General features: G+C 45.1%; 2 protein-coding genes across 2 annotated transcripts in view; one reads left to right on the top strand and one right to left on the bottom strand.

Annotated features, from left to right (window-relative positions):
* Window positions 1–27,074, bottom strand: part of ctnna3 (catenin alpha 3) — a 1,079,953-nt gene that overhangs the window by 614,163 nt on the left and 438,716 nt on the right. The window lies entirely within an intron of this gene.
* lrrtm3 (leucine rich repeat transmembrane neuronal 3) overlaps window positions 20,552–27,074 on the top strand; it is a 248,545-nt gene continuing 242,022 nt past the window's right edge. Inside the window, exons 1-2 of the mRNA XM_033034269.1 lie at window positions 20,552–21,166; window positions 21,455–22,995. Of these exons, the coding sequence (XP_032890160.1) occupies window positions 21,154–21,166; window positions 21,455–22,995 (1,554 nt within the window). The 5' untranslated portion in view covers window positions 20,552–21,153. The remainder of the gene's footprint in view (window positions 21,167–21,454; window positions 22,996–27,074) is intronic.

Below are 27,074 nucleotides of genomic sequence, written 5' to 3'. Positions count from 1 at the left end.
AAAATCTTCACGCGCTACCTGCGTGACGCGCAAATGACGCCCAAGTGTGACTGGCCCTTAAGTTTCACATTCTCCTTGTATGTTTCCCTTGGGAGCTCCAGTTTCTTCCCAAAAGTTTGCTGGTTGATAGATGAATTGGCTATTGTCACTTACTTACCCCTGGTGTATGTAGCTGGGGGGAGAATCAAGGGCAGGTTTAAAGGGCAAGTTTGAGTTGCAGGAAGGGAAGTGGCGTTTGCTTTCAAAGTCTGCATAGATCAATGGAACGAATGGCCTCCTTTGTGGCAACATGAAACATAAAATAATTAGCTCAGTGCATAGTTAATACTGGACTGTGCTTAATAGTTAGCATTTGGTTAGTGAAATTGGGCTGTGGTGTGAAATCATTAATTTAGTGTGTATTTAATAAAACAAATAACAGCAAGAACTGCAAGCTCCATCTATATTTATAAATCACCTTCAATATTACCATGCTCCCCTGAACCACTAAACACAGCGATTACAGGAGAATATTTAAACTTAATGTGCAAGGATAGTACAACTAATGAAAACCTGATGCCATGCCCACCAGTTTGTACTGGCACCCTTCCCACCTCCCTCGCCCTGCTTGGCAACTATTCCCTGTGGTAGAGACTGGGTCCACCTAATGCTGAAGATGTGTAGCTGCAGCAGATCTCCATGAGTCCTGGCATCCCCATTCGGCAGGTCTGGGTGCGCCGGATCAGTCTTGGAGTAGGTCAACAAGGCTTCAGCACAATACAGGCCCCATTCTCAGAACATCTCGACATACCTGGACTGTTCGCAACAATAGAGCAGAGGTTTGTTCACACTGTGAGGCAGTTTAATATTTTTTTTAATAGTTCCCTGGCAACATTAAACTAAGGTAAAATACTTACCCTCCCCACTGCCTCCTAATCTGCAGGTCGACAATTCCCATTGAAGATAGACACAAGAAGCTGAAGAAACTCAGCGGGACAGGCAGCATCTCTGGAGAGAAGGAATGGGTGATGTTTCGGGGTCGAGACCCTTATTCAGACTGATGTCAGGAGAGAGGGAGATACATAGATAAGGAAGTGTGAAGTGTGAAAACAGGGCAAAGGGAATGGCGATCAAGGAAAATGTAGAATAGATCATTGTTAGCTGGGAGAAGGTAACAAAGTGAGTCCCCAGTAGAAAGCTGATCTCCTTGTTAGTCTGAAGAAGGGTCCTGATCCGAAATGTCACCTGTCCACGTTCTCCAGAGATGTTGCCTGACCTGCTGAGTCACTCTAGCACTTTGTGCCTTTATTAGTAAACCAGCATCTGTAGTTCCTTGTTTCTACTCCATGTGACTCCATTGACACGACAAAGTGACTGTTAGGAGGCAACTTCTCACCCAGAACTTAAATCCAAGACCTGACTGATCCACCAACACAAGCGAACAAGATTTACTCATTTGCTTCAAATCGAATGTAATCATGTAATCATGTATAGTCTTTCTGCTGACTGGCTGGCACACAACAAAAAGCTTTCCACTGTACCTTGGTACACGTGACAATAAACTAAACTAAACTAAATGACCAATAGATGGCTGGAGCAGTTGTTGTGGTGTGATGGATAAACCACCCTTTGCCATCAACATTTGAGTCACCAATGCCCAGAATGTACACCACCAGATTCAGGGACAGGTTCTTCCGAGCTGTTATCAGGCAACTGTATCATCCCACCACAACCAGAGAGCAGTGATGAACTACCATCTACCTCTGATGTCACTCGGACTATCCTTCACCGGACTTTGTTGGCTTTACCCTACACTAAACGTTATTCCCTTATCGTGTATCTATACACTGTAAATGGATTGGTTGTAAGCACGTATTGTCTTTCTGCTGGTACACAAAAATGCTGGAGAAACTCAGTGGGTGCAGCAGCATCTATGGAGCGAAGGAAATAGGCGACGTTTCGGGCCGAAACCCTTCTTCAGAAACCCTTGTCTTTCTGCTGACTGGTTAGCACGCAACAAAAAGCTTCTCACTGTACCTCGGTACACGTGACAATAAACTAAACTGAACATCTCAGAACCGCTGCCTAAATAAAAACCCAAATAAGTAACTTAAATAATTTGGTTACTTTAAGCATACACTGGCAGAGACGCTCTCAATTCTAGTACATCTGGAGGTTGACATGTGGTGCCTGCATAGTGGTGAGCTTACAATCAATGGCCCACTGCACCAGTGAGGGCCTGGTATTTCTGCAAACCCACATGATAGCTCCACCTGGTGCTCAAAAATTTACAGTGAAATACAGCACAAGTCTTGGCCCACTGAGTCTGCATTGACCATCAAACACACATCTATACGCAGAACTACCCGAACCTAATCTACCCTTCCCATATTCCCATCAACTGCTTTCAAATTCTAACATTCGCTTACACACCAGGAGTAAATGATCAAATTAACCATCAAGAAAACTGTAATGTAATAAGAGAACATCAGCTCTAGTGAATGGAAAGCCATGGGTTTTCACAAATATTACCAGTCTGGAAGGATCCTCAGACAAAAGTTGCAGTGATTTATTCAGCCTCTGACAATGAAGCACGTACCCTACCCTGAGGTTGCAGGTAGAGTCATCGAGTCAAACAGCACGGAAAATGGCCTTTCGGCAAAACTCATTCATGCCGATTGAGATGCCCCTTTCAAGCTGGTAACCTCCAATGCTATCTGTGTGGAGTTCTCTCTGTGACCACGTGAGTTATCTACGGGTACTCCAGTTTTAAACGTTGATTGTCCCCCATTATGAAGGGAGTGGATGAAAAAGTGAATGGGTGATTGACAGTCAGCATGGACTCCATGGGCCAAAGGGCCTGTTTCCATGCTCTATCTTTAAATTAAACTAATTTGCTGGCCCATATCACTTAAAACCTTTCCGATCCATGGAGCTGCCCAAATGCCTAAATGTTGTTGTTGTTTCTCTTTCAACGACCATCTAATAGCTCGTTCCGTCTACCTACCAAAGTTGCTCAGAGAATCCGATGAAATCCCCTCCCCTTTCACGTTAAACATATACCCTGTAGTTATTATTATCCTGCCGTGGGGAAAAGACAGGATAAAGTGCATTCACCTTATCTATTCCCCTGATGATTTATACACCTCCCATTAGATCACTTCTCAGCCTCCTGTTCTGTAAAGTGGTCCTCGCCTGCCCAACCTCTCCCTGTAGGTCAGGTCCTTGAGCCTTGTCAACATCCTCCTAAATCTTCTCTGCAGCTTTTCCAATTTAACACAATGTGTAACATTATCAACTATAACACACCGTCTCAACTTTGATGCTCAAGAGCCTGACTAATGAAAACCACTGTGCCTAAAGCCTTCTTTTCATTCTATCTCTCTCTCTCTCTGCAACATCACTTACAGGGAACTCTGCATTTGTAGTCCTAGATCCCTCTGTTCGACAATACCTCCCTGGACCCCACCATTCACTGGGTATGACCTGCTCTGGTGAATACATCACACACTTGTCTAAATTAATCTCCTAAATGCACCTCACATTTAGCTCAGCCCACTTGTCCAGCTGACGAAGATCCAGCTGTAATTCTTGATAACCATCTTCACTGTCTACAATACCACTTATTTTAGTGTCATCTGCAAACTCGCTAATCACAAAGTCATGCAGGATGGAAACATGGACCTTCAGCCCAATTCGTCCATGCTGACCCCATTACCCCTTCTTAGCTAGTCCCAATTGGCCCATATCCATCTAATTCTCTCTTCACTCTTTCCAGCTTAATTAAGGATGTATATTCTCATCAAAAGTGTCATTATAGATGACGGCAATGAACCCAGTCCTAATCCCAGAGGCACACCACTAGTCACGTCCCAAATCCAAAAAACACTACCACCCCTACTATGAAACCAATTTTGAATCCAGTTGTTTGATTGAAAGATATATCATGGAAACAGGCTGCTTGGTTCCTCAAGTCCACACATCTACTATTATTTACCCATTCACCCTAGTTCTAAGTTATCGCACTTTGTCATTCATTCCCTATGCACTATGGGCAATTCAGAGGCCAATTAACATACCAACTCGCAAATTTTTGGGATGTGGGAGGAAACCAGAGCACTCAGAGGAAAGCCATGCAGTCACATAGAGAACATGCAAACTCCACACAGACAGCACCTGAGGTCAAGATCAAACCCAGGTCACTGGAGCTGTGAGGCAGCAGCTCAACCAGCTCCGCCATTGTGTCTTTAGATCCAATGCAAACTAAATTTCCAGAGCAGCCTAATATGGAAGCTTATCAAAGGTCTCACGAATGTCCATATGGTCTATAATAATAATAATAATAAATTTTATTTATGGGCGCCTTTCAAGAATCTCAAGGACACCTTACAAAAAATTGAGCATGTAGAGGAAAAACATGTAAGGGGAATGAAATAAATAGTAGAGACATGACTAGTACAGAAAGTAAAGACAGAAACCCTGCCCTCAACAACCTTCTTGGTTACTTCTTCAAAAAACGCATTCAGATTACTGAGACACAATCTGCCTCACCCAAAACCACACTAACTATCACTAATCAGCCTGCCTTTCTAAATGCACATATATGTTATCCATCAGAATTCTCTCCAGTAACATTTCTACCAGAGATGTTAATCTTACTGCTCAATAGTTCCCAGGTTTTTGTTTGCAGCCCTTCTTAAATAGAAGTACAACATTAGCCACCCTCCAGTCTCCTGGCACCTCATCCATGTCAAATGATGATTCATATTGTATATCTCAGCCAAGGCTACAGCAATTCCTGCTCTAGCAATAACACTCCTCCATAACCATCAGCACGGGGCACTTCAAGGCTGCGTGCTCAGTTCCCTGCTTTACTCATTCTATACCTATGACTGTGTAGCCGGACACAGTTCCAACTCCATCTTTAAATTCACTGACGATACCATCGTTGTTGGATGAATTATGAGTAAAAATGAGTCAGACTATAGGAGGAGATCGATCGGCTCCTTGAATGATGCCAGAATAGCAACCTTGCTTTCGACGTCAGTAAGACCGAGGAGCTGATTGTTGACTTTAGGAGAGGAAGGTCGAGGATCCACGAACCTGAATTCATTGATGGATCGACGGTGGAGAGAGTCAACAACTTCAAGTTTCTGGGAGTGCACATCTCTGAAGATCTGTCTTCAGCATATGATGCAATCATAAAGGAAGCCCACAAACACGTTTACTTCCTTAGAAGAATGAGGAGATTCCGTATGTTGGCGAATACTCTCTTAAACTTCGGCAGGTATATGGTAGCGAGCATATTGACTGGGTTGTATCACAGCCTAGTTTTCAAGTCAAATGCCCAGGAACAAAGAAGATTACAAAAAGTGGTGTACATTGCCCGATCATGGGTACGTGACCTCACAGCCATTGAAGAGATCCAGCATCATCAAAGACCATCCTGGCCAAGCTCTCATTTCACTCCTGCCATCATGAAGAGGGTATAGGAGTCTGAAATCAGTCATCCAGGTTCAGGTCTAGCTTCTGCCCAACAACCATCAGGTTCTCGACTTGAACACAACAAATTCCAACTAAACCACAAGCTATGAACTGTCTTGGTTGCACATGGGACTGGGCTTTTGTTTTGCACTAATATTGCTTTTTTTTAAATTTATTGAACTTTATTTTTTTTATTGTGTTAGCTATAATATTGTGTTTACAGACCTGTTATGCTGCTGTAAGTAAGAATTTCATCGTTTTGTTTTCGGTACATATGATAATTAAACACTCTTGACTTTCGACTCTTCCTCACTCTCTCAGTCCTGTTGATTTTGGTGAAAAACCCTCAAATGCTTCTCAATAATAGATTGTGCAAAAGCATTAAAGTCAGGAAAAGGTCGTTCACCATTTTACATAATACTTCCAATTCACTGTATCAAATTTGAAGAATTCTAGAAAATTATTGCAAAATTATTGTAATCTAGTTGATAGAAATCTATCAGCAGTTTACTTTAGTTTAATTTAAAACTATAGCATGGAAATAAGTCCTTCGGTCCACCGAGTCCACGTTGACCATTGATCACAGACACAAAATGCTGGAGTAACTCAGCGGGATAGGCAGCATCTCTGGAGAGAAGGAAAGGGTCACGTTTCTGGTCGAGACTCTTCTTCAGACTGACCATCGATCACCCGTACACTTGTTCTACATTGTCCCAGTTTCGCAGCTTAAACGCGAGGGCCAATTTACATAGGTCAAACAACCTAGAAACCACACAGTTTTGGAACGTGGGAGAAAAACGGAGCACCCGGAAAAACCGAGGCGATCACAGGGAGAATGTCCAAACTCCATACAGACAGCACCCGTAGTCAGGATCGAACCCGGGCCTCTGGTGCTGTAAGGCAGGAACTCTACCCTTGCGCCACTATACCGCAGTGACAGTCTCTTCAAATAAAATTGGTTTGTGCTCTATTCTGTTGTGGTTCAGATGCGCAAGGTTAACAGCTTGTGTTGGCTGAAGGATGAACTGGTAACCTTATTGTGCCAATATCAAACCCTCAACAGTATGTTTGCCACCACAAAAGCCTGCCAGCAATGTGTATGCTCATGTTAGAGGCTATGTTGGAAACTATTCACCATCCACTGTGCACCAAAACAAAAGGATGACATTACTGAATTTTATGATCCGTGTAACACTAAACTGAGATCAAAAGAATGAAAAATAAACAGGGTAAGCAATGAGAAGAACGTTGATTAGAATTTGTGAATTCATTGTCAAGCCAGCTGAATGAAGAGAGAACCAAGAAGGAAAGTCAGAACATAAATTTATTTTAAATTCCCTGTTTTTAAATTTCAGAAATAATTCAACATTTTTGAATTGTTTCGTTCCGGAGCAAGAACATTTCTAGCGAGTGGTTATTAATTTACCAGCCTTAACTTTCTCAGGTAGTTTAAAGGACAAGTAATGTCCCAATGCAGTAACTTCACAAAAGTCACTAGAAACTGATGCAGAAGATGCCATTTGCACAAAAACTAAAACATTGCAAATTAAGTGCGCTGCCATTCATAATTCACAGGGTAGATTTGTGTATTCATAACAATAACCACCAATCGCACACAATTATTTTCTCACAACATTGTGCACAATATCTTTGGCAATTAAAGAGCTGAGTTCAAATGAGATGGTTCATCAGAAAGTTCAATCAGAACTCTTTAATAATTAGATCTGCTTATGTTGTTGCAATTGCAATATTTATAATTTGTCATTGCCATGGGGAGACAATGGTGGCTTTTTCCTGCTCTGATGTTCGATGTGCACATTTTGCCCAAAGACTCAATTTACATGTTAGGATTTTCAAGAAACAAGCAGCTTGGTATTAATTCATACATTCTCCAGGCCTTCCATCTTCCCTTTCATGTAGTACACTGTCAGAAAGCAAATCAAACTCAACTGAGATGGGAGACCAAAGAATGTAAATGATCCAGAACCAAATACATTACTTTCCACATTATAATGAAAAGCTGAAGAATTTGTATACTTGACCTTCAATCCATAGGGATCAGCTGGTGTGATCAGCAATCTATGAGAGACGGTGAAAGATGTCTCACTGGCTTCACACTGCGCACACATGCCTGGGTCAGAAAATGAATCTCTGATACCAAGCTAACCATCTGCACAAAGGGCTGAGATGCCCAGCTGACGACATCCTGCATTTCTTTTCTGGTCACATAACTGAACTACAAATCCAGATTAGTATAAATAATAAAGAAAGACAAGAAAGAACATTTTGTACGTGTAAGGGAATGTATATTAGACTCCAAAGTTCACACATCTGTAAACATTGACTTACACTCTCTTGGGTTCTACATCACATTAGCAGTCCAGAAAATTGCCTTTGAACTTGGTAACAAGCACCAAAGGATTGATTCACGCCATGGTTATCTGGATTTACAGCAGTGGCCCAGATCTTCACCGTTATAACTGAAGATAGACACAATATGCTGGAGTAACTCAGCGGGACAGGCAGCATATCTGGAGAGATGGAATGGGTGAAGTTTCGGTTCGAGACCCTTGCTATATTTAAGAGGGAGTTAGATGTGGCCCTTGTGGCTAAAAAGATCAGGGGGTATGGAGAGAAGGCAGGTACAGGATACTGAGTTGGATGATCAGCCATGATCATATTGAATGGCAGTGCAGGCTCGAAGGGCCGAATGGCCTACTCCTGCACCTATTTTCTATGTTTCTATGTTTCAGACTTCCTTCTATACTCATTGCTGGATAACTCATTGGAGTAGAAAGGCAATCTTTCTATCGTCGCCCAGGGATCCTGAGGTGAATAAAACTGCCTTCATTGATTATTCTGTGTGGTGCTTGTTTCTCTGGCACTGACCACAGACTGGTCGGGGACCATCTTTCATGACTCAGCATTGCATTTACTAATCTCCATCAGCTGTGCTGATTCACCTTCAGAGTCTGCAATAAGGGTGGCTTCATGTTCCTTTCACCATTTTGGAAATGTTTTTGTTAACTTCACCAGGCATGGTAGTAATGTTCAAAGGAGTAGTCTAGTTTAGTTCAGAGACACAGCGCGGAAGCAGGCCCTTCGACCCACCGACCAGTGATCCCTGCACACTGACACTATCCTACACACACTAGGGACAATTTAAACTTATATCAAGCCAATTAACCTACAAACCTTTGCGTCTTTGGAGTGGGTGAGGAGACCGAAGATCTGAGAAAAACTGGGAGAACGTACAAACTCCGTACAGACAGCACCCGTAGTCGGGATCGAACCCGGGTCTCCAGTGCTGCAAGAACTGTAAGGCAGCAACTCTACCACTGCGCCACCGTGCCACCCTGTGGAATGTATAATTTCCCTGAAACATGTGTTCAATTAAAATCAGTTTAAGCACAGCTCAGACTTAACTCCAACATGTATTCCCAATCTTAGGTCTCTGAAAATTATTTCCCTATATTATTAGATTTTTCTAGAAGGTGGGAATGTAAGGTAAGCCTATTTATGTATTTGGTATTTATTATTTACTAGTCTCCATTTTACATTGCATTTTTCTCCAAAGAAAATCTACAGCCATTCTCTTGGTAATGTCAAAATCTCAAAACTGGTGCTCCGACAAACATGCATAAATGCAAGCAAACAAATGAAATATAAATGTTAAAAATGTTAGAAATATTCAAACAGGGCTGACAGTCTGGAGAGAGAAATGTTTCAATGACATTTCATTGGAGCCAGTGAAAGATAAAGCAATAACATTTTTTTAAATCCAGTATAGGTTTTGGGGGAGAGAGAATACCAGGGAAGAACTGTGATAGAATGCTGGACAGGAGAGATTGAAGAAACAATGGAACAACGCATGGAGATGTGCGAGGTTCGGCCAATAATACGTCCACATAAGCGCTGGCTTGGAGATCGTTTCGCTGAACACCTCCGCTCAGTCCGCCTAAATCTATCTGATCTCCCGGTTGCTAAACACAAACTCCCACTCCCATTCCCACACTGACCTTTCTGCCCTGGGCCTCCTCCATTGTCAGAGTGAGGCCCAGCGCAAATTGGGGGAACAGCACCTTATGCTGCATTTTGCTTACACCCCAGCGGTATTAACATTGACTTCCCTAACTTCAAGTAACCCTTGCTTTTCCTCTCTCTCTCCATCCCTCCCCTTCTCAGTTCTCTGGCCAGTCTCACTGTCCCTGACTACATTACATCTCTGTTTGCTTTGTTGTTGGTATCTTCTCCCAGCTATTAATGATCTATTCTACATTTTTCTTGATGACCATTCCCTTTGTCCTATTTTCACACCTTACACTTCCTTATCTGTGTATCTCCCTCTCCCCTGACATCAGTCATGAGGGTCTTGACCCGAAACGTCACCCATTCCTTCTGTGCCGCTGAGTTACTCCAGCTTTTTGTGTCTATCTTCGGTTGAAACCAACATCTGCAGTTCCTTCCTACACACAAAGAAACAGAAATATGCACAAACCATGTAAAAGTATATACACTGTCAAACATAAAAAAACCCTGCTCGTATACAGCAATTGGATACAGATATAGAACTGTACATGGTGGTGGCTCGTCGTAGATGTCGATAGCATGGTTGTGCAGTCTCATGTCTTATGGGATCGAGTGCGACTCACAAGTCTGATGTGGGGGGATCATGTGGCCGCTGTAGGGAGGATTTAGGGCTGCAGCCTTCCTCCTGTCTCTGGCACTATCGAGACGGATTTGGCGATTGCCTGTACATACTGTACATACCTACACACATATATATTCCACTGCAATAATTCTGGGTTAAAATATCAGCTACGGTCTTAGGAACAAAGTTTGTGATGGGGACCAAAGGCAAAATGTTTTGGTCCTCCCAAGATTCAGTCAAAGAAAACTTCTGATCATCGAGCATTGGCTGTTGGAAAGTTAATGTTGAATCAAAGGCAGTGTGAGTTTGTTGGGCCAACGATCTCAGCATTACTCTGGAGTCACTGCATGTTTTTCAATGAAGACTGCTTTTAAATGATGAGTCATAGGGAGCAAGAATGAATCTTTGCAAATGTCAGATTCAACACAGAGGAATGGAAAAATAAACCATTGCAGTTTATTTTCTAATGCCAACTTGACAGGGGGGGGGGGGGGGGTGGTTGATGTGAAACTGGTGGGTAATAAAGAGAAACTAGAGAGAGGAAGCAATGCCAATTATTTCAAAGACTTTATTCAGGTCAAGGAGGTGAAGAGTGATAATGGATCACCATCCCAATCATGCAGCTTGTCACTTGTGGCTTCTTGCATTTTCAGGCATGATGCAAGTATCGATAACAAGGCCAACATTTTACACTCATCCTCACCTGCACTTGAGAAGAGTGCAGCGAGTCTTCTCCCTTCAAGGTCCTGCTATTTTTAGGTAGATCCAGCACTTTTTGTTGGTGCCAATGGAAAAAGGGTGACATATCATCAAGTTCACAATGTGAAGGGGTAGAACTTGTGAATTGTGGCATTACATTCATCTGCTGCCTTGTGTTCTAAGTACTGAAGATCGTAGGTTAGGAGAGGTGGTGCTGGAAAGCCCTTGGTAAGCTACTGCTAAGGAGGGTTTCAATAATATGGCAGGGATGATTAATATCTGGTTAAAAGAATTCAAATACGATTTTGTAGGGAAAATTGGCTTAGATTTGGTGGATAAAAATCCGCTGTAGGTGAGTATAGAGGAAAGGGGAAGAAGCGTTGTCAAGAATGTTAGACAAGCAGAACTTGGAGAGGACACAAGGGAAGGAACTAGTGAAAGCTGCTGAATTCAGTTCTTGGGTAGGGAAGAATTGTTGGAACATGTGGCACGGTGGCGCAGCGGGAGAGTTGATGCTTTGCAGCGTTTACAAAGCCAGAGACCCAGGTTCGATCCCGTCTACGGGTGCTGTCTCTATGGAATTTGTATGTTCTCCCCGTGACCGCATGGGTTTTCTCCATGATCTTCATTTTCCTCCCACACTACAAAGGCGTACCGACTTGTAGGTTTGATTGGCTTGGTACAAATGTAAAATTGGCCCTAGTGCGTGTAGGATAATGTTAATGTGCGGGGATCGCTGGACGGTGAGGATGGTGGGCTGAAGGGCCTGTTTCTGCGCTGTATCTCTAAACTAAACTAAACTAAACGTTGCCTTTTGGGCTGGGGGAAGGCTGAGGCTGCAATGTTATTGGAGACCATCAACTTCCTCTTGTTGAAACCCGAGAGAATTTAGGATTGAGGTACTGAAGTTGGAAGGTGTCTTTTCCATCCATGTTGATCCTGGAAAAGTAAACCGAATTGACAAGGAAGGACCCAATTATGTTTTATGTGGTCCAGCAGTTAATTATTAAATCAATTGTTCTCTTGTGCCCTCTGCAAGCTCACTTGCACAAACTACTGGGCGATTGCAAAAGAAACAGGAACTGTGTAGCCTTTTCAGATTGAACAAAATGTGCAGGTGATTGTCATGATAACACAGCAGACAGACACAATCTCCCATCATGGAGAGGAGCCCTATTGTATTATTATCTCACTTCACAAGAAATATGACAAGTTGAAGGAAGAGTTTGTTCCACTTCTCTCTGCCATTAACGTGCTTTACACAAAATGAATCCTCACAACTTAAAATCAAGGTATGTCGCAGATTATTAATAACTACATGATAATTGCTTGCTAATGGTGGTGGTTCCAAATAGAAGTGCTGATGTTTAGCTATTTAATTAGTAGTAAGTCTGCGGGCATGTGCTGTCAAAGTCATAGTCCCACCTGTCAGATTTGGAGTACGGAATCAATAAGATCACCTTGCAAAACTGTAATGTTTTAAACTATAATATTTAATTATTGTTTAAACTATGTTTTATTCTTAATGTTTTAAGTTTTATTCTAAATGGTTTACTCCATGTCGTGTTGTTACTTGCGAGCGGAGCACCAACGCAAATTCCTTGTATGTGTACATATTTGGCCAATGAACTTATTAAATAATTAATGCAATACGCTTCTGAATCCTGTAGCAAGACCCAGGGAGATGGCGGGGGGGGGGGGGGGGGGGGGCAAAGTACTCACCTTTAATTTAATATTTTTATTTTGGTTTAGTTAATGATTTTATTTTAAAAGATCAATGTATTTTACTTGAAGGTACACAAAAAAGCTGGAGAAACTCAGCGGGTGCAGCAGCATCTATGGAGTGAAGGAAAAAGGCGACATTTTGGGCCGAAACCCTTCTTCAGATTTTTAATCAATGTATTTTACTTCAATGTATTTTACTTCATTTTTAATCATAAGATCATGTGGAATTAGGCCATTTGTCCATCAAGTCTACTATGCCATTCAATCATGGATGACCTATCTCTCTCCCCTAACCCCATTCTCCTGCCTTCTCCCCATAACCTCTGATAGTTTTTAAATATCAGAGCCATGTGAAAACCATAGCTGCTGAAGCCAGCAAAGCTGGGGTGGTGATGGACTGCAAACAGCAATCCCAAGTGCCAACAAGATCTGGCCCTTTACATTAATTCAATTTTCAATTTTCAGAATTAACTGTAGCTCGGTGGCAGGTCTCTTAGTTCAAACGAGTAAGATTTTGAGTTCAAACCTTACTCAGGATGCATTCGCACATGGTCTATGCCGACACTCCAGCAAAATGCAACATACTGGACATTAAACTGAGGTGCCTTCTATCAAAAGAATGCAGTAGGTTCTATGACTTAAGAATTAGGAATAGCTCATTCAACCTTTACACCCATTTCACCCATCAATGAAATCAAGGCTGATCATTTACCTCAGTATTATTTTCTTTCTGTCTGAATCTCATACTTGTTTATTCCTTAAAAGTCTAGAAGTCATAAGTTTCTATCTCAAATATCCTCAGCATATGATCTCCACAGCCCTTGAGTAGAGAATTCCAATCATCATTGCCCTCAGGGTTAAGAAATTCCTTCCAAAACGCCATCCAGAATGGCTGACACCTTACTTTGAAAGAGAGACTGCATGCATGCAGCCACCCTAGACACGAGAGACATCCTCTCCACAGCAACCCTGCCATCTCTCTACGGATTTTGGATTTCAATGGGATCACATCTCAGTCTTTTAAACTCAAGAGACTACAGCCTAATTATGTGTAATCTCGCTTCATATGACTACTCCCATCACTGGAAAGAATCTGGTGGGCAATCATGTATGTAGAAACATGGAAGCGCAGATGCTGCTTGTGGGACGGGAAAGAAAGCTGGAAGAGAGGGGGGGCAGGACAAAAATGTGGCAGGTTACAGCTGAACACAGGTGAGTGGTGGGCAGGTTGATACGCAGAATACTGGACAAAGGCCAGCGATGAAAATACAGTAGGTGCAAGACAGAAGGATTGGGGAATTGCAAATTGTGAAACCAGAGGTAGAGGGGGGGGGGGGGGGGGGGGGGGAGAAGAGAAATAGATGTGAGTCTAAGTAGGACACAGTGAGAAGAAAGGGGGATGTGAGGGAGAAAGAGGGTTGTTAGAGATTACCTAAAACTGAAGAATTCAATGTTCATACTGTTGGGTTGTAAGCTACCCAAGCGAAATATGAGGTGCTGTTCTGCCAGTTTGCTTGTGGCCTTACTGGCAATGGAGGAGGCCCAGCACAGAATGGGAACGGGAAGGGGAGTTAAAATGGTTTGTAACTAGGAAATCCAGTCGGCCTTGGCAGACAAAGTGCAAGAGTTCGGCGGCAAAATGGTCGCCGAGTCTACGCTTGGTCTCGCAGATACAGGAGGCCATGTTGGCGACACCGGATGCAGGTTAAAGGAGGTGAACGTGAACCCCTGTCTCACCTGGAAGGACAGCTGAGATCCTTGGATGGAGGTGAGGGAGGAGATATAAGGATAGGTTGGACAGGCTAGATGCAGGAAGATTGTTCCCGATGTTGGGGAAGTCCAGAACAAGGGGTCACAGTTTAAGGATAAGGGGGAAATCTTTTAGGACCGAGATGAGAAAAACATTTTTCACACAGAGAGTGGTGAATCTCTGGAATGCTCTGCCACAAAAGGTAGTTGAGGTCAGTTCATTGGCTATATTTAAGAGGGAGTTAGATGTGGCCCTTGTGGCTAAAGGGATCAGGGGGTATGGAGAGAAGGCAGGTACAGGATACTGAGTGGATGATCAGCCATGATCATATTGAATGGCGGTGCAGGCTCGAAGGGCCGAATGGCCTACTCCTGCACATATTTTCTATATTTCTATGATAGGTGATGCCTCCCACAGTTGCAGAGAAAAGTAGGATGGTTTGGGTGAGAAGGGATGAGCAGAAGGATTGGTCTCTGTAGAAGGTGGAAAGGGGTGGAGATGGGAAGTTATGACTGGTCACATTGGAGATGATGTGTTGGATGCAGAGACCGGTGGAGTGAAAGGAGAGGACCTGGGGTATTCTATCCTTGTTACATCTGGGGGGAGGGGTGCAAACGCAGAACTACCAGCATGCAGACACCCTAGAATCTACACCAGCATTTTGTGTCTATCTTCGGTTTAAACCAGCATCTGCAGTTCCTTCCAACACAATTCCCCAGCGAATTTTGGTATACATTGCATTCAGAAAGTATTCAGACCCCTTCACTTTTTCAACATTTTGTTACGTTACAGCCTTATTCTAAAATTGATTAAATTCATTTTTTTTTAATCATCAATCTAGACACAATACCCCATACTAAAAAAACGAAAACAAGTATGAGGTTTAGAAATGTTTGAAAAGTAATTAAAAGGTCTTCTTGGGTATGACGCTACAAGCTTGGCACACCCGTATTTGGGTAATTTCTCCCATTCCTCTCTGCAGATCCTCTCAAGCTCTGTCAGGTTGAATCGGGAACGTCGATGCACAGCTATTTTCTAGAGATGTTCGATCGGGTTCAAGTCCAGGCTCTGGCTGGGTCACTCAAGGACATTCACAGACTTGTCACAAAGCCACTCCTGTGTTGTCTTGGCTGTGTGCTTAGGGTCGTTGTCCTGTTGGAAGGTAAACCTCCGCCCCAGTCTGAGGTCCAGAATGCTCTGGAGCAGGTTTTCATCAAGGATCTCTCTGTACTTTGCTCTGTTCATCTTTCCCTCAATCTTACTAGCCTCCCAGTTCCCTCTGCTGAAAAACATCCCCACAGCATGATGCTGCCATCACCATGCTTCACAGTAGGTATGGTATTGGCCAGATGATGAGCCGTGCCTGGTTTCCTCCGGACGTGACGCTTGGCATTCAGGCCAAAGAGTTCAATCTTGGTTTCATCAGACCAGAGAATCTTGTTTCTCATGCCTTTTGGCAAACTCCAAGCGGGCTGTCATGTGCCTTTTACTGAGGAGTGGCTTCCGTCCGGCCTGATTGGTGAAGTGCTGCAGATATAGTTGTCCTTCCGGAAGGATCTCCCATTTCCACAGATGAACTCTGGAGCTCTGTCAGATTGACCATCGGGTTCTTGGTCACCTCCCTGACCAAGGCCCTTCTCCCCCAATTGCTCAGTTTGGCCAGGTGGCCAGCTCTATGAAGTGTCCTGGTGGTTCCAAAGTTCTTCCATTTAAGAATGACGGAGGCCACTGTGCTTTTCGGGACCTGCAATGCTGCAGAAATAGTTTTATACCTTTCCCCAGATCTGTGTCTCGACACAATCCTGTCTCGGAAGTCTACGGACATTTCTTTCATCTTCATTGCTTGGTTTTTGATCAGACATTCACTGTCAACTGTGGGACCTTATATAGACAGGTGTGTGCCTTTCCAAATCATGTCCAATCAATTTAATTTACCACTGGTGGACTCCAATCAAGTTGTAGAAACATCTCAAGAATAATCAAAGGAAACAGGATGAACCTAAGCTCAATTTTGAGTGTCATAGCAAAGGGTCTGAATAGTTACTGTAGGATAGTGTTAATATGATCGTTGGTCAGCTTGGACCTGGTGGGCCGAAGGGCCTGTTTCCAAACTGTATCTCTAAACTAAACTAAACTAAAAGATAGATACAAAATGCTGGAGTAACTCAGCAGGACAGGCAGCATCTCTGGAAAGAAGGAATGGGTGACGTTTCGGGTATAGACCCTTCTTCAGATGGTGAAAACATGCATCTACAGTTCCTTCCTACACTGTTCTACTTCCTGTTAACTAGCCAATCCTTCGTCTATGTCAATATGTTATCTCCTACAGTACGAGTTTCTATTTTGCCCAATATGTTTTGATGCAGCTCCATATAAACGCCCTGTAGCAATCTGGGTATAGAACACCCGCTGGTTCCCCTGTATCCAGAGCACATTATGTTGTCAGAGAACTCCAATATATTGATCAAACTTGAACTTCCTTCCATTAAATAACACTGACTTTGCCTTATTACTCTAAATGCCCTCAGCCTTTAATCATATCTTCTAAGATTTTCTAAATGACAGATTACCTGGTGTTTTCTTGCATTCTGTCTCCCTCCCTTTATTAATAAAGAAACTAGATCGGTTATTTCTAATCCAATGGAACTTTACTCAGACCTGGGGAATTTTGGAGAATTAAAATTGTTCATTCTCTATAATGGAGTCTGGAAAAGCTGAGGCCATGAGAAGCAACAGATAAATGGAAGTTCTACTTTTGATTTCTCCAATGTAGGGGGCTACCACGTTATAATTCTGCACCCTCTCCAAAGCCTTCACATCCTTCCAGTAATGTGACCAGAACCACACGGACTACTCTAAATGCATTCTGACCAATATCTCATGGGGAAGCATCATGACTTCCTTCCTCTTATACTCGATTCCCAGACCAATGAAAGCGAGCATACCATATGCACTCTTTATCACTCTATCCAGTTATATTACCACTTTCAGGGAGCTATGAACCTGGACCCCAAGATCTCTCTGCTCATCAATACTGTTAAAGTCAAGTCAAGTCAAGAGTCAAGAGAGTTTATTGTCATGTGTCTCAGATGGGACAATGAAATTCTTGCTTGCTGCAGCACAACAGAATATTGTAGGCATAAATACAGATCAGATCAGAGTGTCCATATACCATAGAATATATATATACACACATAAATAAACAGATAAAGTGCAATAGGCTGTTATAGTTCAGAGTTTGTTTGAAGTTGTGTTTAATAGTCTGAAGGCGGTGGGGAAGTAGCTGTTCCTGAACCTGGGTATCGCAGATTTCAGGCTCCGGTCCTGTTTCAGTGCTGTATCTTTAAACTAATAAACTAAACTACGGTAAAATGCACTTACTTAAAGTGGATGACACCCTGTACAAGATACCTCATGATTCATTCAAGTTGCCACTCACTCTTCTAAACTCTAATGCATTCAAATCTAACCTGTCCAGATGTTCCTCATTTAAAAAAGTATTCAGCCATTGGTCTGGTAAGTCAAGTTGATCGTCGAATACGCAAATATGGTGAGGTACAGGTAAAATGAAAGCCTTCTGTAGTAAAATCCTTCCTCAAATAAGGAGACCAAAATTGTATACAATACTCCACATGTGGTCTCATCGTTGCCCTGTATAAATGAAGAATAACCTCACTGGGAAGCTGGGAATGGTGCAGAGATTTACGAGGATGTTCCCAAGTCTAGAGGGTCTGAGCTATAGGGAGAGGTTGAGTAGGCTGGGACTCTATTCCTTGGGCAGCAGGTAGATGAGGGGTGATCTGAAAGAGGTGTATAAAATCATAAGAGGAATAGATCAGGTAGATGCACAGTCTCTTGCCCAGAGTAGGTGAATCGAGGACCAGAGGACATCGGTTTAAGGTGAAGGGGAAAAGATTGAATAGGAATCTGAAGGGTAACTCAGGCAGGGAATATCTCAGCATGTAAGAAACAGTTAGACAGATACATGGACAGAACAGGTTTGGAGGGATATGGACCAAACACAGGCAGGTGGGATTAATGTAGCTGGGACATGTTGGGCAAGTTGTATCACTCTATGACTCCATGACTTCCTGCTATTGTATTCAATTCCCCTCGCAATAAATGATCAAATTATTTTACCTTTCCTCATTATTTACAAGCGGATGCTTTTTTTTCTAAATCATATATCTCAGACATCCAGATCTGTCGATGATTCAGAACCCTACAATGTCTCAGCATTTAGATAATATGTTTTTTTTAATTTCCCTGCCACATTGAGCGAATTTACAAATTTACATTCTACTCTATTTAGACAATAGACAATGGACAATAGGTGCAGGAGTAGGCCATTTGGCCCTTTGAGCCAGCACCGCCATTCAATGTGATCATGGCTGATCATCCCCAATCAGTACCCCGTTCCTGCCTTCTCCCCATATCCCCTGACTCCGCTATCTTTAAGAGCCCTATCCAGCTCTCTCTTGAAAGCATCCAGAGAACCTGCCTCCACCGCCCTCTGAGGCAGAGAATTCCACAGACTCACCACTCTCTGTGAGAAAAAGTGTTTCCTCGTCTCCGTTCTAAATGGCTTACTCCTTATTCTTAAACTGTGGCCCCTGGTTCTGGACTCCCACAATCACCTGATCTATGTATATCCCTCTGTGGCCTCCTTGAATCCTCTTTACAACCTGCTTTTGGTTGGAAATTCATCAAAGTTAGCAATCACATCCCTTGCTGCCTTCATATACCTCCTTAAGTGAAAAACAAATCTGTACATAGTCCTCCGGTTATGCTCTTCCCTACTTTTATACTCAATCTCTTGGAATATCCCATCAGTTTTTTTTGTTACTTCCTTTACTTTGGTAACTTTCTGTTTTCAATCGGTATGCCCAAGTCCCTCTGTACACCATCATTCCCATAGAAGCAATTCCTCCTAGCGAGGTGGACAAGCATACAATTCCCCACATTATGCTCCAACAGCCTGAACTTTACTCTGTGCCTCCTCCCAATTTGCTTCCCAATTACCTTTGTACCTTCAACAAATTTAGATACAATGCACACATTATCTATTCACGTCTATCTGTCCCGCTGGGTTACTCCAGCATTTTGTGTCTATCTATCTATGTCTATCAACACCGTATATACATGTCAGGATCATGCCTATCGTACACATAGAGGCGCAAGAAACTGCAGACTGGAGTCACACTAAGTGCTGGAGGATGACAAAAATGCTGGAGAAACTCAGCATGTCGGGCAGCGTCTGTTTAGTCCGTGGAGCATCTGAAGAGGGGTCTCAACCTGAAGTGTTGAATGTACATCCCCTCCATGGGCGCTGCCCGACTAGCTGGGTTCCTTCAGAACTTTGTGATTTGGACTTGAACAAAAAAAAACCGGCACATGCTTTAGGATCACGTAGGTTAGATGACTCCAGGCCAGTGAGTGACCGCCAACGCTGTTTGGATGCTTGCCCTCCCTGAAACATGTCATCACAAAAACATCTCCCCCCACAGCTCCATTCTCAGCCAGTCGGCGAGCAAACAGATTCTTCAGCACCCTGCTAAGTGTTGGCCAGCTTCTTCTCCCCACCATTCGTACAACTGATAAACGAAAGAGTGGAAAGGAAACCACGACAGGTAATGGGTTATTGAAGGGCAGCCTTGTTTCCCTGCACCGTGCCCCAGAGATCGATCATCAAGCCATCAAGCCTGGACACTCTGGGACAATTCTGGCGAGATGTCCCCAGCAATGGGAACTATTTCTGACCCCCGTAGGCCGGCTTCGCTGTCTACCCAACAAACAGCCAACAATGTTTGCTGTTTCCTTTATCACCGCTACTTTTTTTTGCATTTCTTTCATTCATTCTTCTTTACCCCTACATCACCGTCTACATCTCTCGTTTCCCTTATCCCTAACCAGCCTGAAGAAGGGGCTCGACCCGAAACATCACCCATTCCTGCTCTCCAGAGATGCTGCCTGTCCCGCTGAGTTACTCCAGCTTTTTTTGTGTGTCTACACCTCGGTCCCCAGGGGGCTTTCGCAGTGTGTATCCAGTCTGCCTTCACTTGATCTCCTTCTCGGGAGGGCTCGCTTGGTCGTGTGGGAATTGGAGTCGGGGGAGAGGGAGGTGGGGAGGGGGGGGGGGGGGGGGGAGAGATGGAGGGTGGGAGGGAGGATGAGAGTGGGAGGAGGGGGGGGGGGGGGTAATAGAAACAAGATCTGCACATGCCCATCCTATCTTTCTCCAGTGGGGGCAGCTCCACATAAGACTTGGGCTGGCGGCATCGGAAGCAACAGTAGGAGGAGGTTGCGGAGTCAGGGCCGTGAGCTGGGGAACCTGAGCGCTGCCAACTACTGCGCGGGTTACTTCTGCACCGAGACCAACAGCATCAAGGGACCAGTCGCCGTCAGGCATCTCCTCACCCCCCACTATCCAAACTCACCGTATGCCGCCGGGTGCGGCTTTATTTATTTGTCGCTAGCAGCCCAAACTGGGAGAGTGGGGAAGAAAATGTACCGGGGCCAAAACTTAACCGTTCGCTGCGGTTGAAGATTTTTCTCTCTCGTTCCTTCCTGCCTCCAACCCCCCCCCCCCCCCCCCCCCCCCTCTCTCTCTCTCTCTCTCTCTCTCTCTCTCTCTCTCTCACACTCGCACTCAGTTTCGAGCGCTGCACGAAAGCTTCCCATGACTGGCAAAGAGTGATGTTTGGAGAGGGAAGGAGGGGAGGGCAACAGTTCGCTTCCCAGGTGCTCGCAGTCTCTGCTCCATGGGTCTGGCCAGGGCCGGGGCGACGACGGTGCGGCCGACATAGCGCGTCGGGATCTGCGTACTGAGTGAGAGGCGACGGTGAGCCGCGGGCACCCGGCAGCGATGCTAAGGATGGGTAAGCGGCCATTCACTCTCCCGCAGCCACCGCGGACCGCGGACCCCCTCCCCGCCGCCGCCGCCGCCTCCTTCACGGTCACGGTCCATTCCGATGCCTCTTCAAGTTGCTTGCGATCAGAATTCCCTGATCGCTTTAAAGTTGCGGCAATCTTCCACCGCACGTCCGGGGGGGGAGGGAGACACACTCACACGCATTTAAGGACGCCGCGGATTAAAACAAAATGCAAACGGCTCTTGTGCGGCTGCAAACGCGCGATTCATTAGAATAACTTTTCTCTCTTTGCAGGTCTCGGGGTAATTGCACTACTAAGTGGTCGAGTCGCAGTGTTAGTGATGGCACCTACTGTCTTGTTGAGTCTCCTCTCCGGCGCCGATCGAGCGTGTCCCAGTAACTGCAGGTGTCATGGTAAAATAGTATACTGCGAATCGCTCAGCCTCCAGGAGATCCCCCCGAATATCTCCCCCGGCTCCCTGGGACTCTCTCTCCGCTACAACAGCCTGCAGACGTTAGAGCACAACCAGTTCGTGGGGCTCAACCAGCTGACCTGGCTGTACCTGGACCACAACTACATCGGCCTGGTCCACGAACACGCCTTCAACGGCATCCGCAGGCTCAAGGAGTTAATCCTGAGCTCCAACAAGATCACCAGCCTGTTCAACAACACCTTCCGACCGGTCACCAACCTGCGCAACCTCGACCTCTCCTACAATCAGTTGCAGTCGCTGCAACCCGAGCAGTTCCGGGGGCTTCGCAAACTCCAGAGCTTGCACCTCAGGTCCAACAACCTGCGCACGGTGCCCGTCAGAATATTCCAGGACTGCCGCAACTTGGAGTTCCTGGACATGGGGTACAACCGCATCCGGAGCCTGGCCCGCAACGCGTTCGCCGGCCTGGGCCGCCTGCTGGAACTTCACCTGGAGCACAACCAGTTCTCCAAGGTCAACCTGGCCCACTTCCCCCGCCTCATCACCCTGCGTATCCTGTACCTACAGTGGAACAAGATCAGCGTGGTCATCCAGGGCATGTCGTGGACCTGGAGCTCGCTGGAGAAACTGGACCTGTCCGGCAACGAGATCCAGGCCATTGGGCCCAACGTGTTCCAGTGCGTGCCCAACCTGAGCACGCTGCACCTGGACTCCAACAAGTTGACCACGGTAGGGCAGGAGATCCTGGAGTCCTGGATCTCGCTCAGCTCCGTCAGCCTCTCGGGCAACATGTGGGAGTGCAACAGGAACATCTGCTCTCTGGTAAACTGGCTGAAGATGTTTAAGGGGAGGAGGGAGAATACAATGATCTGCGCGGGGCCAAAGCAACTGCAGGGAGAACAAGTGGTGGAGGCAGTCGACAACTATAACATTTGCATTAAAACGCAAAGAATCACCACCCACGCGGTGCCGGAGCCTCCCAAACTCCAAGCCAAACCAACGTTTAAAACAAGGCTTCCAAAGGCCAACTCAGAAAGCAAAGGCCAGGCCCCAGTTCCCGCAGCCACCACTCCCCCACAACCCAGCTCCGACTCTGAGGACATCGAGCCCGTCTCCTTCCACAAGATCATCGCGGGCAGCGTGGCCCTCTTCCTCTCCGTGCTGGTCATCCTTCTGGTCATCTACGTGTCCTGGAAACGTTACCCGGCGAGTATGAGGCAGCTCCAGCAGCGCTCGCTGGGCCGAAGGCGACGCAAGAAGAGGCAGTCGCTGAGGCAAATGGTGCCCACTACCCAGGAATATTATGTTGATTATAAGCCTGCACACACCGAGGCCACGGAGATGCTGATGAACGGAACAGCTTCTTGCACCTTTAACAAATCAGGCTCCAGGGAATGCGAGGTATGAACTTCTCATAACACACAAAACATGCGGGAGTTATAGAGGTAAACACGTGAACTGTGGCCGGGGTCTTAAATGTTTGCCCTGGGTGAGATTTGGCGGAATAGTTATTTTTGATTGTACCCTGATATAGTATATTATTCCAAGGTGCGCACATACCTTCCAAAAGCTCAGAGGTTTCGTTTTTCATCAACAGCTATTGATTTTAATAAATGCCTTCACCGAAGTGTTTCTTTGCGGGAAACGTGTTACTGTGATGATCACAATCGTGCCTTTTGTATAAACAAAAATCTATTGTTGCCACTACCTTGAAGTCGGCGTTGCTTTCTTGCCAAGCTCCAAGCTAAGGCGTTAGGAACTTGTAGATGTGTACATTGCCAATCCTGCATGTTGCATTTAATTGATTGGATTGCTGGTGCGATTTCCGAAGCTCGGTCGTTGCCTTCTGAACGTTAATTGATGCACTACTGTTCCTGATTGCTGTGTTTCATGGAGCGCTGCAGTCAGATGATGATGATTGAATCTTGGTAGTTTAGACGGGGAGGTTGGCACCCGGCCACAAGGAGGTCTCACTGACTCTGAGCCTTCAGAGTGCAGCGAGAAAGGCGGTTGGCCATTGTCAGCCGATTGGGACTCAATACTCATTGACCCATCTTGCTTGAATGCAAGAACAGAAAACGGCAAGATGGTTCAATGGGATAGATTGGGACAAATCATCACGGGCATGGGCATGGGAGGGAGGGTCATAACCTTTTTTTTAACACTGAACATAGAACAGTATAGCGCAGGAACAGGCCCTTCGGTCCACAATGCCTATGTCCAACATGATGTCAAAACTAACTGTTATCTGCCTGCATATAATTCATATCCCCACATTGCAAGGCTGGTTGGGTCCTGGGGCCGGAGTTGGATTCATGGGAGGTGGTCTTGGAGAGGAGGATGCTCCTCAAACTGCGGAGCACCCTGGACAATACAGCTCACCCCCTCCATGACACACTGGTCAACCTGAGGAGTACCTTCGGCAACAGACTGGTTCCACCGACAGAGCGCCACAGGAGATCCTTCTTCCCTGTGGCTATCAAACTGTACAACCCCTCCACCTTCTGTCGTGGGTAGACCGAGACCGACTCCCCTCCCTATCCCAATCTTTGCACATCCCCACATCCTTTCCACTCGTCGCTTTAATTTCATGTTTCGTGTATTTTGTGTTTTATGACGGTTGGCAGACCAATTTCCCTCCTGGGATAAATAAAGTTTTCTCGCATTGTATCCATATCCATTTACCTATCTAAACGTCTCTTAAATGCCTCTACTATATCTGCCTCCACCACCAGTCTCCGCGTCCCAGGCACTCACCGTCCTCTGTGTAAAAAAACTTGCCCGGTACATCTCCTTTAAACCTTGCCCATTTCATCTTCAAGCTATGCCCTCCAGCATTTGATATTTCCATTCTGGGGAAAAAAAGGTTCTGAAAATGTAGATATAAGCCATCGGGAATATTATCAGGAAGCATTTTTTCCTACTGGACTTGGTTTGAATCCGGGACTCTCCTCTAAAAGACTGCCGATGTTCGGGGTGAACTGCACCCCAGAAGGGTTCCTGTGAGCCGAGTGTATTAATAGTGAGGAGCCTCAAAAGGCGGAATAGCTTCTTCCCGTTCCTTATTATGACATTAATACCATCGAACAGCAGAGATCTTGTATCCCTTGCCTCGCCACGAGGGAGTGCGCCGCGTTGTCGCATCTGAAGTATCTGAAGCATTATTAGCTTTTTGTTTAATCCATAAAACACGATATCGACTGTGTGTGATGTGGCCGTGTGTTGTCGCGAATTATTTCAAGCAGTCAAGGGTGCTGAGAATGGGGGTATACTGTTTGACATTAGCTGAGAAAAATATCAAAAGTGACAAAGCTTGTGGCTCTGAAGCCACTCACTTTTAAGAATCACAGATTATCACCCGGAGATTGTAATTGCTTCATTCCGACGCCTGATTCCAAAAGCTAATCGGATCCCGCCCCCCTCCTCCTACCCGCTGCCTTCGCTTTACATAGTTTGACTGTTTTTTTAAATAATATAATGGTATTTTGCAAGACCAGTCAACGTAAGTTCGGCTTTATGTCGATTGAACGTAAATTCAGATTTATATGGATTGAAGGTTAATTCAATTTTGCATAGAATAGTTCGCATTGTGTGCAGATTGAATAGTTCGAATCAGCAAGAGATTTTCTTGTAAATCCCCATGGATTTAACATCTCTCTATGATTGTAAAATGTTGCGAGGACGTGAAGACATGGGGACACCTGTATGAAATACCCCTGTCAGTGGCAGGACTTGTGCGTTGCAATTCTTGGTACATGTACACGAGGTTCTTAAGCGGCAAGGTTTCAGGTTTGCGAAATGGGTTGTGCGTTGAGGCGGGGGGGGGGGGGGGGGGGGGGCGTAACTCCGCGCCTTGTCAGAGGCCGCCTGTAAACAGTGACAGCGCTGCCACCCCCTCTCCTCTGGCAATGAGAGTAACTCACACTACGAGGTCCTCCAACTTTATTTTGTCCGTCCCGCCTCACTCCAGACATTTGCTCCCTCCTCCGCCCTCTCTATTCAACAAACTGATCTATTCCTATTCACCAACTCTCCTCCGGCTTAACCACCCTTCCACCCCACACTTTAAATGCGTGTTCGAAGCCTCACCAGGGTGGAAGTGGAGAACAGGGGTTGGGGTTGTTCCACGTCGCCCACGACCAACGAGAAGGGCTGGGAAACGGAGAAAGAACCTTCCTTCCCGAAGCCCATTGATTTCAGCTGCAGGGTCTCGACCCAAAACGTCATCCATTCCTTCTCTCCAGAGCTGCCTGTCCAGCTGAGTCACCCCAGCATTTTGTTCATATTTGTTAAACCAGTATCTGCAGCTCCTTCGTACCGATTTCAACTGAGGCTTTGGTGGTGAATGGAGGGAGGGGGGGGGGGGGGGGGTGAGGAAGTAAAAGCAGGGTACGTCGCAGACTACATCTCAAGCAAGACCTGACGGTTGACAAATCTAAATGCACAAAAATAAGTGTCTGCAAACGGAACTATTAAAGCAACGTGTACTTGTTTGTGAAAACTGAGAGTTTAATCATTTGTGCAGTTCTGTCTAACAAAGGGGTAATGGCACATATGTATGGCTTTACACAGTATGTGGGACAGGATCGATAAACTAAGGAGAAATAATTAAAGACGCGAGGAAGGTATTTTAAATTCTGGCAGGCTAATGCAAAGAAAAATCTATCACACAAAGCCTTGTTCAGAGAGAGAGCGAGACTGTTAATTAACAGTGCACTGTTGCCTTTGCCAATTGTGCTCCATCAGTTTTATAGAGTCATCTCTCCAGTACTTTGTTGTATAGGTAACTAAGATACTGTTGGTTTTTATGACTAAGCATGACTGTTATGCGCAGAGAGTTGGCGTGCAGGAGAATGGAGGCTGGAGCCCCCATACACCAACACTTCCTTTTTGAACACAATCAAAAGGACGTGCATAATGATCACTGTGACTTAGAATGCAAACGTTCAATTTCAGTTTCATAGAAGCTGGGCAGAAAGAAAAACTCAACTGGATCATTGACCAATAGTGTCTGATCTAAAATGCTCTTTCTCTTTCCATGGATGCTGCCTGGCCTTCTGACTGTTCACAGCATTTTCTGTTTTTATTTCGGATTTCCACCAAATGCATGTTTTTTTAAATTTCTGTGCAGTGTTGGATCAGTAACTCCCTCCTAATATCATTCTTTTTGCCAGTGAGCTTTTAAATACTGGAGCGCAGGAGGCTAATGGGTAATCTTATGGAGGTGTTTAAGATCATGAGGGGAATAGATAGGGTGAATGCACAGAGTTCAGTTTTTTAGTTTCGTTTAGAGATGCAGTGCTGAAACAGACCCTTCGGCCCACCGAGTCCACGCCGACCAGCGATCCCCGCACACGAACACTGTCCTACATACACCAGGAACAATTTACAATTGTACCAAGCCAATCAGCCGACAAACCTGTACGTCTTGAGTGTGGGAGGAAATCGGAGATCCCAGAGAAAACCCATGTAGGTCACCG

This window comes from Amblyraja radiata, chromosome 15 (genome assembly GCF_010909765.2).
Source record: "Amblyraja radiata isolate CabotCenter1 chromosome 15, sAmbRad1.1.pri, whole genome shotgun sequence".
NCBI classification, from domain to species: Eukaryota; Metazoa; Chordata; class Chondrichthyes; order Rajiformes; family Rajidae; genus Amblyraja; species Amblyraja radiata.
The sequence above is the reverse complement of the archived record's forward strand: the minus strand, read 5'-3'. Positions and strand labels throughout refer to the sequence as shown.